At 39.8% G+C, this 11,362-nt stretch overlaps 1 protein-coding gene across 1 annotated transcript; it reads left to right on the forward strand.

Annotated features, from left to right (window-relative positions):
• The first annotated feature begins 2,130 nt into the window (after positions 1–2,130).
• Positions 2,131–11,203, forward strand: pros1 (protein S). Its single transcript, XM_088295375.1, has 14 exons — positions 2,131–2,320; positions 2,787–2,944; positions 4,239–4,263; positions 4,343–4,426; positions 4,760–4,882; positions 4,958–5,083; positions 6,230–6,358; positions 7,037–7,277; positions 7,954–8,140; positions 8,262–8,426; positions 8,559–8,727; positions 9,447–9,583; positions 9,665–9,893; positions 10,576–11,203. Exons 1-14 carry the CDS (start codon positions 2,254–2,256, stop codon positions 10,755–10,757), a joined length of 2,022 nt encoding a protein of 673 aa, XP_088151501.1. The 5' UTR covers positions 2,131–2,253; the 3' UTR covers positions 10,758–11,203.
• The last annotated feature ends 159 nt before the right edge of the window (positions 11,204–11,362 follow it).

Genomic DNA, 11,362 nt, shown 5'->3' on the forward strand with positions numbered 1-11,362 from the left:
ATAACCTGTGATGTTTAAAAAGCAGTCACCCTTTTGGGTGGAATATTTTTTGTTCGCTGTTTTTATGAATTTGACTCTGTCATACATCTTGCTGTGCATCTGAGTTGAATGACTGAAGTGTTTCTTAATGTGTGTGTGCGTGTGTGTGTGTGTAACTGACATGCCAAGTGAATTGACCCAGTGTTAGTGGTGAGAAGGCAGCATGCCAGTTGCAAAATATATAGATTTTAAAATCACTGCCTCTAATCATACTAATAACAGACATCAACTGTCTTATATTGTTCCTGTACTTCCTAATTAATATGACGAACCGCCGTTCTTTCTCATGGAACCTAATTAATTCTGGCCAAACATGCAACTTGTGTCCACTAACTGCTCAGGTTTTGAATATAAACCACACAACCAAGTCCATTCAGTCACATTTATTTTTCTTATTAACCTTGCAAACATCAGCCGAGTTTTGGGGGGAAAGTCCTTAAAGTCACGGCAACTGATTTATGCAATTATATTTTTTTTCTTACCTTGCAATAATATATCAACCCTATCCCATTCATTTGCAAATTAACACCACATAAATCAATATTTGTATTTTGTACAAATATTTTAAAAGTAAAATATATAGCTTATTGTAAGTGTACTGTATATAGAACAGTGGGATGAATGGTGAAATGTATTGTGTTTTTTTTTTCTCTTAACAACCAAATGAAAATATTAATGCAAATGAGGTGTCCGTGTCATTTGTCAAAAACTCTGTGAGACTTCGGTAGAGTATAAAGCGTCCGCCGGCGATATCGTCAGCATTGTGATTATTTATTTATTTATTATTTGTATTATTTTTTTTAATTATTATTATTATTATTATTTTGTTTTACATATCACATTTTGTTAGTTGTTGGGCCAACACTGATTTCTACCGAAAGACCACTCGGAGAGGCATTGTGACTACTGAGACATGAACACGAGCAAAACAAAATTAAGGACTATAACACAGATATCACCGCATATGGTCGCACACCATCCAAATACATACGCCGCCGAGAGGCTGTGAGCAGGCATCAGAGGAATCTCATTGGATGCGTGGCATATGCTTTGATTTCGCTGTAAATTTAAAGTCATGACATAATTGCTTTTTCACTCCAGCGTCTTGCTTTTGATCACCTTGTGAGAAAAAAAGTACTACGGTACTTTGGAGCCAGTGTTAAGGCAATAATAGCCCACCTAATTGGCTGCATGTGTCCTTTTTATTGTGCTTGCCTATATTTAGAAATGTAATTGCTATTTTGATACACAATAACAGATTTGTTCTGTTTTTAAAGTTATTTTCCTCAAATAAGACTTTCTCCCCTTGTTTCATTTGGAGGTACACATGGAATTTTGAAAGAGTCCTTGGGCAAATTTCTCCCCTTGTAAGATGTCTCTGCACCCAAAAAGTTTATGCTTTTTCTGCTCTTTTTGGCCTAATTACTTTTCCCAATGGCAGCACAGTGGACTACTGGTTAGCACGATGGCCTTACAGAGGTCGTGGGATCGATTCCGGCGTGTGTGGAGTTTGCATGTTCTCCCCGTGCCTGCGTGGGTTTTCTCCGGGTCCTCCGATTTCCTCTCAAATTCCAAAAACATGCATAATAGGTTGATTGAACAGCATGGATTGGGTCATATGTTTTTTTTTGTACTGGCCTACAAACCACTATAACTTCATGATTTTTTTTCTGCTATCGTGTAAGTTAAAGAGAAACTATTTTGTTCCAAAAAAAAAAACATGTTATTGTAGTGCATGTACTGTACTTTTACGTTTATACTTAAGTTTCAGAGTTTGTATTTTTGTTTATTCATTTAACATTTGCTTGAGTTAAATCCGCACTTTACACTACTACAACACGTTTACCAGAATCTTCCCCACGACAAAAGTAGGCTATCTGTACAAAGTGGGTACTTTTGCCCCTCACTTCCCAAATTCCCACTGAAAGATTTGTTGTTGACAACCCACCGGCCCACATTGTGAAGCCGCTGACCTCCCGGCGTGCATTGTTGTGGAATAAATCTGTTTTCTGCTTGAGTTCCACCCACCAGCGGTTCGTGCGCGCACGCACACACTCACGCGCACGCACGCACACTCACGCGCACGCACCTCACTGCCTCCCCTTCTCTACCCCCCTCCGCAACTCTAGCACAGCGTTTTCGGGAAGAATAAAGGTTTGAAGTCCGTCTTTTACCGGAGCCAAGCGGGGCCTAGCGGGACTAAACGACTCGACTATGTGGAGACAGATTCTTGTCTCGTCATGTCTCGTTTTTCTGCTGACGTTCGCCGATGCTTCGCGATGTAAGTTTGCGCCTGTTTTGATTCATACCCAAAAGTTCTTGTCTTGAGCAACTTTGGACAAACCTATTACTTTTTTTTTGTTACTGCGAAAAGGTGTGAACACAAAGTGAGTTTTAAAATTGAAACTACGCGTGCACATCACGAGGTGCTTACTCTAGCAAGAGGTCATTTCTTGGAAATCTCAGTTTCGCAATGACCTCTTTTTTTTTGTTGTTGTTTTCCAGGCCAGTTGATATAAGAGCAATTTGGCTTGGCCAATTCATCCATGCTCGCTCCAGCTCCATCTGCCATCTGTCAGGAGCAACAAACATGACTAAATTCCTGCTTGTATCAGTCATATGTTATTGTAACAAGAAACTGCTTTGATTCTTGGATGAATCCCGTTTACGGGAACGGCATATTGTGCAAAAAGGACAACAACTGGTTTGTTTGACACATATGTACTGTCCATGCATGTGTGTCCCAGTTCTGAGCCAGAACGCAGCATCGCACTTCCTGAGCCGGCGCAGGAGGGCCAACTCGCTTTTTGAGGAGCACAAGAAGGGCAACCTGGAGAGGGAGTGCATTGAGGAGCTGTGCAACAGGGAGGAAGCCAGGGAGATCTTCGAGAACGTCCCTGAGACAGTAAGAAGCCTCGAAACTCTCACTGAGAGAAACAAGTGCATTCCAAACTCTTCCCCGCCTCAATGAGAGGTAAAAGAAGCTTTGAAATGTTTCATTTTGGTCATTTTTTCCCCACATCACAAAGAAATTGCATTCAATCAGGGCTGTAGAGACTTTTAATATCCATTGTACATGAAAAGTTACTCTAACCACATGAAGCCAAAGGATAGCAGCATAGCGGAGGAAAAGAACACCCTATACATACTGTACTTGCTCAATAAGTTATATTAGTGTTACTACTCATAATAGTTGATTTGAAAACTGGCTGATCAAGTGTTTTTTGACAACTTTATGAATGTGTCAATGAGAAATTCAAAGTTTGATTTTTGTAGGTTCAGAGTAAACAGGTTCAAGGTAAACTCAGGCCGAAGAGATAAAATGTATATTTTCATAATATATAGATGTAAATGTAGATTTTTAGGTTATTGTAGTTTATGGAAACAAAACAACTCCAACTAAACCTGAAAAAAAGTGTGAAAGAAATGAAAAAAAAAGAAATGCGTTTAAAAATCAAAAGCTTATTGAAACAGCATCTTATGTTTATGAAACTAACTAAAATTAACTAATTATAGCTAAAACGTCCTTCATAATTTTTTCTGTCAATTATTATCATTCTTTTTTTTGGTATTGCAGAAGATGGAAAGTCAAACAACTGTTCAAGAATTTTAGTTTAGTCCACTTCTTACACAATGACTTTAAAAAAAAAAAATTAACGATCGCAAAAAAACAACCAAAACCTATAAAAACTAAACTAAAACAAAAAATTAATAAAAATGATAAATTTGCTGTAAAATGAATTAAAAACAATTGAATTTTAAAAAAAATCCAAACGAAATACAAGCAAGCTAAAATGAAAAATCCCGAACTATAATGATAATTGACCACCACCCAAACAGGCCGACCTAATTGTGTAAATACCACCCGATGGTGGCAAAGCACTTCTTTGTCTATTAGACATGGCTATGGCTCTCCTGTGACTGCAATGAAGTTTCTTCTTGGCCACAAGATAGCATCAAATCAATACTTTGTTTATTTGAAATGGTTTTGGCCTAAGCTCAAAAAGCGCGAAGAGCTGAATTTTTTTGTGACCAGCAAAGAATAGGTTCCCCAGAACAATTGACAAATAGAGAAATCTGCAAATGCAGATAAACTTGCGATCATGCAATTGTAGCTAAAATCAAAAAGTACTGAATACTTGGAGCGGAAACGGTCACACTTCGATTACAGTCACTAAAAAAAGCTTTTTCTTTTCCAGGACTTTTTTTATCCGAGGTATGTTGGTAAGTTTTCAGACAGACCAATTGTTTTAAATATTTTGGACTAGTATGTTTTTGTAATAAATAAGAATCTCTTTTTAAGCGTGCCTGGGCTCCCACCGTGTCGGCATCAGCAACCATAATTCGGATTCTGCCATTCCGTCAGACCTTCGGACCTGTGTGAAAGGTGGGGGCTGTTTTTATGCTTTGTTTTGTGCTGTCAGCTGTGCCAATTTCACTTAATTGGTCCGAAAATGATCTCTTGTATTGACACCCGTTCCACTTGTTGCCACCAACTGGCGGACACTGAGTAAGTAAATTTGTGAGTAAATTGAGATTTCATACATGTTCAGCATATTTTCTGACATTTTTGTTTGGTGTTCTGCTTTGAGTTTTTTTTATAACATAAACAAATGTTGGAAAACGCTAACACAGATGTTTGTGCCACATCATTGTCCCTGAGAGCTTCCCGGTCACAATTAAAATTTATTCCGTTGAAATGTCTTTGTTGTTTCGGCAGAAATCAGCAACCAGTGCACGCCGTTTCCATGCTACAGGGAAGGCACCGAGCGCTGCGTGGATGGTCAAGCCTCATATACATGTGTGTGCAAGCCTGGCTGGAATGGGCAATGCTGTGAGAAAGGTGAGTTTTACAGAATTAAGAAAAAAGACAGTTTTAAGTCTTAAGATGATAATTACCCATTTGTACATCGTGCAGACATTGATGAATGTTCAGATCCCAGATTTCCAGCAGGATGTAACCAAAAATGTGACAATATTCCGGGAAGCTTCCACTGCACGTGTAAAGATGGCTACTATCTCAGCGACAACATCAATTGTGTGGGTAAGACGGATGCACATTTCAGTTGTGTTTTGTTCACTAGTATTATAAACTCTCTATCCATATAGTCTTAATGTAGCTTTCTTTTCAACATTTTCGGGACAGACCGATTATCGGCTGGTACGATTATTAGCTCCGATGTTCGGCATTTAAAATTTTAAATTTTTATTAAAAAAAAAAATGTAAAAAAAAAAAATTACATTTGAGAAATCCTGCTGACCCTGGAAATTTGGAATAATGTGTATATATATATATATATATATATATATATATATATATATACACATATAAACAAAGTTACTGTTTTTTTTGTGTTTTTTTTAGACCAATATATTCCATTTTATTGAAAATTAATATCGTCTCAAAATATCGGTTATTGGGCCAGCCCTGAAAGAGCCATATTGTTCTATTTCTACTCCATTTGCAATTAAATTGGACTGAACAATTGTGGTTGGATTTTGCGGAACATAGAACTCTGCTGCATTATTTGAACTGCTATAACAAACATGTTGTTTATTATTCAGATGGTTGTATAACATGAGAACAGATGTTTTACTGGGCCCCCTATGGTGCAAATGCAGCTGCTTCAAAGTGGTGCTTAGCAGCTAAGCAAACAGGGCATGCGCCGCAGTCCCTCTGAGAATGTCCTGAGCGTATTTCCACGGAAATATAGAACCTTTTGTCATCCAACTCTTTCTCAACCATCTATTCTTCCATTGACTTGAACCAAAAGTCTCATCCAAGGCATCGGGAAAGAGACATCATCACTCTTATTTGTTGTTGTTTGTTGTCTCACATTAGTACGTAATGAGTGCTCCGATTTGTCGCTGTTTACCTTGCGTTGGTTCAGTCCAAAGTCTCTGCGCTGACTCAGTGAGAAACATTTACCTGCTCACATTTTTGATAGGGTCAGGTTGTTTGCAAATAGTTAGTTGCCTTTGGACCATGAACATTCGTCATAAAATGATTATTTCTTATGTCAGAAGAAACCTTAACAAGTAAATTATCTGTTAGATGCTTAAAAGTAGTAAATACGTGAGATGATAAAAATAAAGTGTCAGGATGGAAAGGAAAGTTCCAGGTCTGTTTTTTTTTCAGACTGATTGGAAAGGGTCAAAAGGTTTTTGTCTTTCCATTCACTCTTTTCAGATATCAACGAGTGCTTAATGTATCCCAGTATTTGTGAGGCGCCTGCTGAATGTGTCAATAAACCCGGGACGTTTGAGTGTCAGTGTCCAACAGGCTTCAAATATAACTTCACCTCCAAATGCTGCAGTGGTGAGTAATAAAACCTATGCTGATTATTATTATTTATTATTATTTATCCTTCATTTTTTTTTTGCTCATTATTATTTTTTATATTTATTTTTTCTTGGATTTACACCTCTATGATTCCATTGCAACCCACTTCCCAACCTTAGAAAGTGCAAAATGAGGAATGAAAACCAAGTTCAAAATTATGAGAGGATTTTTTTTTAGGTCGCAATGTTGGCTAATAACTATGTTAAAGTTTGAATTTTTATTAAAAAAAATAATTTACCTTAACTCAAATGCCGCTGCGCATTTTAGCCAAAATACAATCCTTTTGGATTCATTACTTTTAAACCCGTTTTGTTGTCGTGCAAAGCAAAAGTCACTGTCGTTGCTGCTTCCTTGTGGTGTTTTCCTTCTCTCTTTGCTCTTCTTTTGAACGCAGATAAAACAACTGCAGGAAGTAATCATGGCTTAATTTTCTCTTTGCACAATAACACCGACAAGGACATTTGGCTAAAATGTAACGCAGGATTCTACTTACGGTAAACTGTTTGAAGACAAATCTTAACAAACGCTAGTATTTTATTAGCCGATGTTTCCTCGTCCTTGTGCTGAGCGAGCAATTGTTTTTGCGTGAGGCTGCGATGATGCGCAGCCAATCGTCTCACAGGATGAATCCACAAAAAGTCCTTTTCCGTGCAGATGTGGACGAGTGCAAGGAGAACGTGTGTCACGACACTTGCGTCAACGTCGTGGGCAGCTACACGTGCCACTGCGATGGCCGGCAGGGTCTTCGCTTGGCGGATGACAAGCACAGCTGCCAAAAGATCCCAGTCTGTGTGGAGTTGTCCGACTCCAAATACGCGGAGATGTTGTACCTCGGAGAGCAGTTTGCAGGGCTTCCCGTGATATATCTTCTCTTCCGTCTGCCAGAGCCAACCAAGTGAGTCCAACAACCCCCGTTCATATGAGCCATCATGTTGGATTGGTCATTTTGCCACTCCAACCATCCTTCTTGCTGACTTTTTATCCTGTTCAAGGACACAATGAGCTGATGCATATCCTGTCGAACTCTGGGCCAAAGGCTGACGACACCATTCGGTTATAAATGCACCGTGTAGAGCAGGCCTGGCCAACCTACGGCCCGGGGGCCACATGCGGCCCATTAAACGTTTTAATCCGGCCCGCCGAACTTGGAAAAAAAAATAAAATAAATAAACCGTGTTTTATTTTCTAAATACTGTGGTTTTTCAAAGACATAGAAATGTTGTTGTAATGCTTTTATTCACTTTCATTTAAAATATAATGTATTTTTTTTTTCTCTGATGAGGTGAGGTTACCAAAACACTCCATCCAACTGTTCCTGGTCCGGCCCCACAGTCAAATTTTAGAACACATTGTGGCCCGCCAATCAAAAAGTTTGCCCACCCCTGGCGTAGAGAGTGACAACTAAATTAAATCAGACGGATGAAACACGAATATCAGTGACAGCAAATGCAAAGATAATTCTATTTGTTATTGTTCAATACTGTATGAAACGTTTTTTATGTAAACGTGTGTGAAAGGGAATACATCAAGTCAGTCCCATGAACACGTTCACTTGTGTTTCCGAATGCCAGGTTTGCAGCCGAGTTTGACTTCCGCACATTTGACCCCGAGGGAGTTATTCTCTATGCAGAATCCTCGCAGGACGCGTGGTTCATGTTGGGCCTACGAGGCGGCCAAATTGAGGTCCAGTTTAAAAATCAGCACACGTTAAAAGTCACCAGTGGAGGGAAAACCATCAACGACGGACAATGGCATGTGGTAAGATTGATTTGAACGGAAGATTAACGTGTTGCGCATTTTTAGAGTGAGCGTGAAAAGATCCACTTCTTGGTATTAATATTTGAATAGTAATGACCGCAGCGCCAAATATGAAATACAGATCTCTGTGGATGAACTTGAGAACAGCATCAGTGTGAAGATCAGCAAGGAAGCCGTGATGAGCATCAACAGCCCAGGGAGTCTCTTTACAGGAGTTAACGGCAAACTGGAGACCAAAGTTTACATCGCCGGTCTCCCCAACCGCACCAACAATGTCATCAAACCTGTAAGTTGGCATCCTTGTCGTGCACCCTTTTTTTTTTTTTTTTTTTTTTTTAATTCTTTTACTCTGTGTTGCACCTGATTCCTAAAAATGGATGATAGTCAGTGAGCCTCTCACAGTCCACCTGTCCAATAGATCAACCCAAGACTGGACGGCTGCATCCGTGGTTGGAACATGATGAACCAGGGAGCATCTGGAGTGAAAGAAGCCATCCAGGAGAAGGAAAGTAAACACTGCTACGCACATGTGGAGCGAGGATCTTTTTTCACCGGGGATGGATTGGCGCGCTTCAATGTTGACTATAGTGAGTAAGTTAAGTCACACTTTATCGGGAAATGTCTTCTTTATGTCCTTTACCTTATGCCAAAACAAGACTGCTAAGTTAAAATAACCAAAGTATTGTTTAAGTTGAGGTTGTGGTGGAGTGAGAGGTAAAAGAATAGCCGTGACATAGATTAAAGCTGCTGCTGATGACTAGAATATATTCATGCATCCATCCATTTTCTTAGCCGCTTCTCCTCACGAGGGTCGCGGGGGGGTGCTCGAGCCTAACCCGGCTGTATATGGGCTACACCCTGAACTGGTTGCCAGCCAATTGCGGGGCACACAAAGACAAACAATCTTCGCCGCTCACTATCAGGGACAATTCAGAGTGTCCAATCAACCTACCACGCATTTTTTTACAATGTGGGAGTAAACTGGAGTACCCGGAGAAAACCCACCCAGGCACGGGCAGATAATGCACACAAGAAGTCCGGAGCCGGTATCGAACCCTGAATCTCTGCACTGTGAGGCCATTGTGCAAAACAGTTGTCCACCGTAATATCTGTAACAATGAATATATTATGTTGCGTAGGATATTTTCTGATCATGCAGTTACGGAAACCAAAAACGTGTTTCAGTGACATTATAAGGGAAGTTTTTATTTATATATTTTTTTACTTATATTTTTCAACGAAGCAGTAATTCAGTACATGTACAATCGCACTTATTTTTTCCTTCTGTCTGTACATATGTGTTCAGGTGACTCTGGAAGCTGGAAGGTGGATTTAAAGATGAATATACGTCCGTCAAGCAGCACAGGTGTCCTCTTTGCTCTCGTCTCCAACAACAGAGTCCCGTTGTCGCTTGCTGTGCTCACAGAGGGCGAATATGACGCTGTATGTGCATATAACCAAGCATGTTTCGTGATCTCGCCCATCAACATGTTGAATTTGATTTGTGCTGTCACTGCGTTGCAGAACCTGCAAGTTTTCTTGGATGGCGTTATGGTGGCAACACTCGACTCATTGCTCTTGTGTTACCCCGACCGATTAACATTGCTGTTGAGCGTTACGCCAACAGACATTTCCATCTCAGCCAACACCTCAGATGTCAGGGAAATATTGCCAGACGCCCTGCAGGAGGCACTGCAGCGCCTCAACTCCACAATGCAGAACCCAGTCAGCACCTACATTGGTGGGATACCAGGTCAGTTACGAGGAGATGATGGATCACTTTGAGTGAAAATCGTGATTCGCTCAGTAACGTACCCCGTGACATATGCTCACCATATAAAGGCCAATGTGCCAGCGCTAATCATTTCAATATGAATATCCTATGTTGTCTTTGAGAGTTCTTCCAAAAAGTGCTTCAAAGCAAGCTTAAAGTACAAAGTAGTTACAGGAAACTTTTCCCCCTAAGCATTTCCAAGTGACCATCCTGATTGATTCCAGGAATCAATGATCTGTGTTTCTTTGTGCGTCTCATTAGTTGAATCTGCTGCAGAAAGCAACTGTAAGAATTTACACCAGACGTTTGTTGTCATTACAATGATCAAAGAAGATTAATTGTAGCCGACTGGTAGGACCACATTCAACTGAGGTCGTCCTGTGCAGCACTTGGCAGGAAAAGGTGTGAAGAGAAATGCTTTATGGTGTGATTAAAATCTAGGTTAAACTCTTTGGACACAATTCCAAGAATACTAGGTGAATTCCAAAGAATATATATATATATATATATATATATATATATATATATATATATATATATATATATAGATATAGATATAGATATATATAGATATATATAGATATAGTGTTAATTACATGGTAATTAATCATAAATAGTAATAATCTTTCTCAATAGTTTTCTGTTCACTCGCCTCTTTCAGATGACGTCCTATTGGATGCCACCCCAGTGACTGCCTTTTATCACGGCTGCATGGACATCACTGTCAACGGCCAGATGTTGGACTTTGACGAGGCCCTGAGCAAACACAATAGTATCAAGTCTCATTCCTGTCCTCCTGCTTCGACCCCAGAAACGGATGCACTTCAGCCGCATGGAAAGTGACCTTAATTAACACCAAAACTCGCAGTAGGTAGCAGTGTCTACCCCCTCTTGGGATATTCAAAATTTAGGACACAGGATGGGAGGGTGTAGGAGCGATGAGCGTATCAGGAAGACAAGATAGTTTTCAAAGGTTTTGCCACACTTAGCAATGTTTTTTTTTTCCCAGTTCCTTGTGATGTATGACAACAGCTAGTTTGCTGGAAGCTGGATGACGCAGTTGTAGCAGTTTGCTGCAACCAAGTAATTCCAAGAAATGTTGGAGAGCAGCATAACATGTGTTGAGCAAGAGACGGTCGTGTTTGTAAAACACAAACCTCTGAAGACCAGGCTCCGAAGCCACTTGGAGCCCGGTCTCTGTCGCTGGATGTTGGTCGGTTCATTCTTCCTACAAGTCTGATGAGACACCTGTAAGGATAAATAACTTGAAATAAAAGTGGAACACATGATTGAAGATTTTTTTTTTTTTTTTTTACAATACAGATTACTGAATACATCTTGTTTGAGTCTCTATCTCACCTTTATTGCAACACTGCTTGTACACAATTTATACACCTGTATTTAACAGGGATGGAGTGGAATGAAAATTTTTGTCTGAAAGTGAAAAC

Source organism: Idiotropiscis lumnitzeri, chromosome 5 (assembly GCF_059441095.1).
Source record: "Idiotropiscis lumnitzeri isolate Australia: NSW breed Sydney's pygmy pipehorse chromosome 5, RoL_Ilum_1.0, whole genome shotgun sequence".
Lineage (NCBI taxonomy): Eukaryota > Metazoa > Chordata > Actinopteri > Syngnathiformes > Syngnathidae > Idiotropiscis > Idiotropiscis lumnitzeri.

Coding starts and splice junctions, on each gene's coding strand:
- pros1 (XM_088295375.1), top strand. CDS start 2,254: ATGTGGAGACAGATTCTTGTCTCGTCATGTCTCGTTTTTCTGCTGACG. Junction 7,278..7,953: donor CGTCTGCCAGAGCCAACCAA/GTGAGTCCAACA, acceptor TCCGAATGCCAG/GTTTGCAGCCGAGTTTGACT. Junction 8,728..9,446: donor GCGCTTCAATGTTGACTATA/GTGAGTAAGTTA, acceptor ATATGTGTTCAG/GTGACTCTGGAAGCTGGAAG.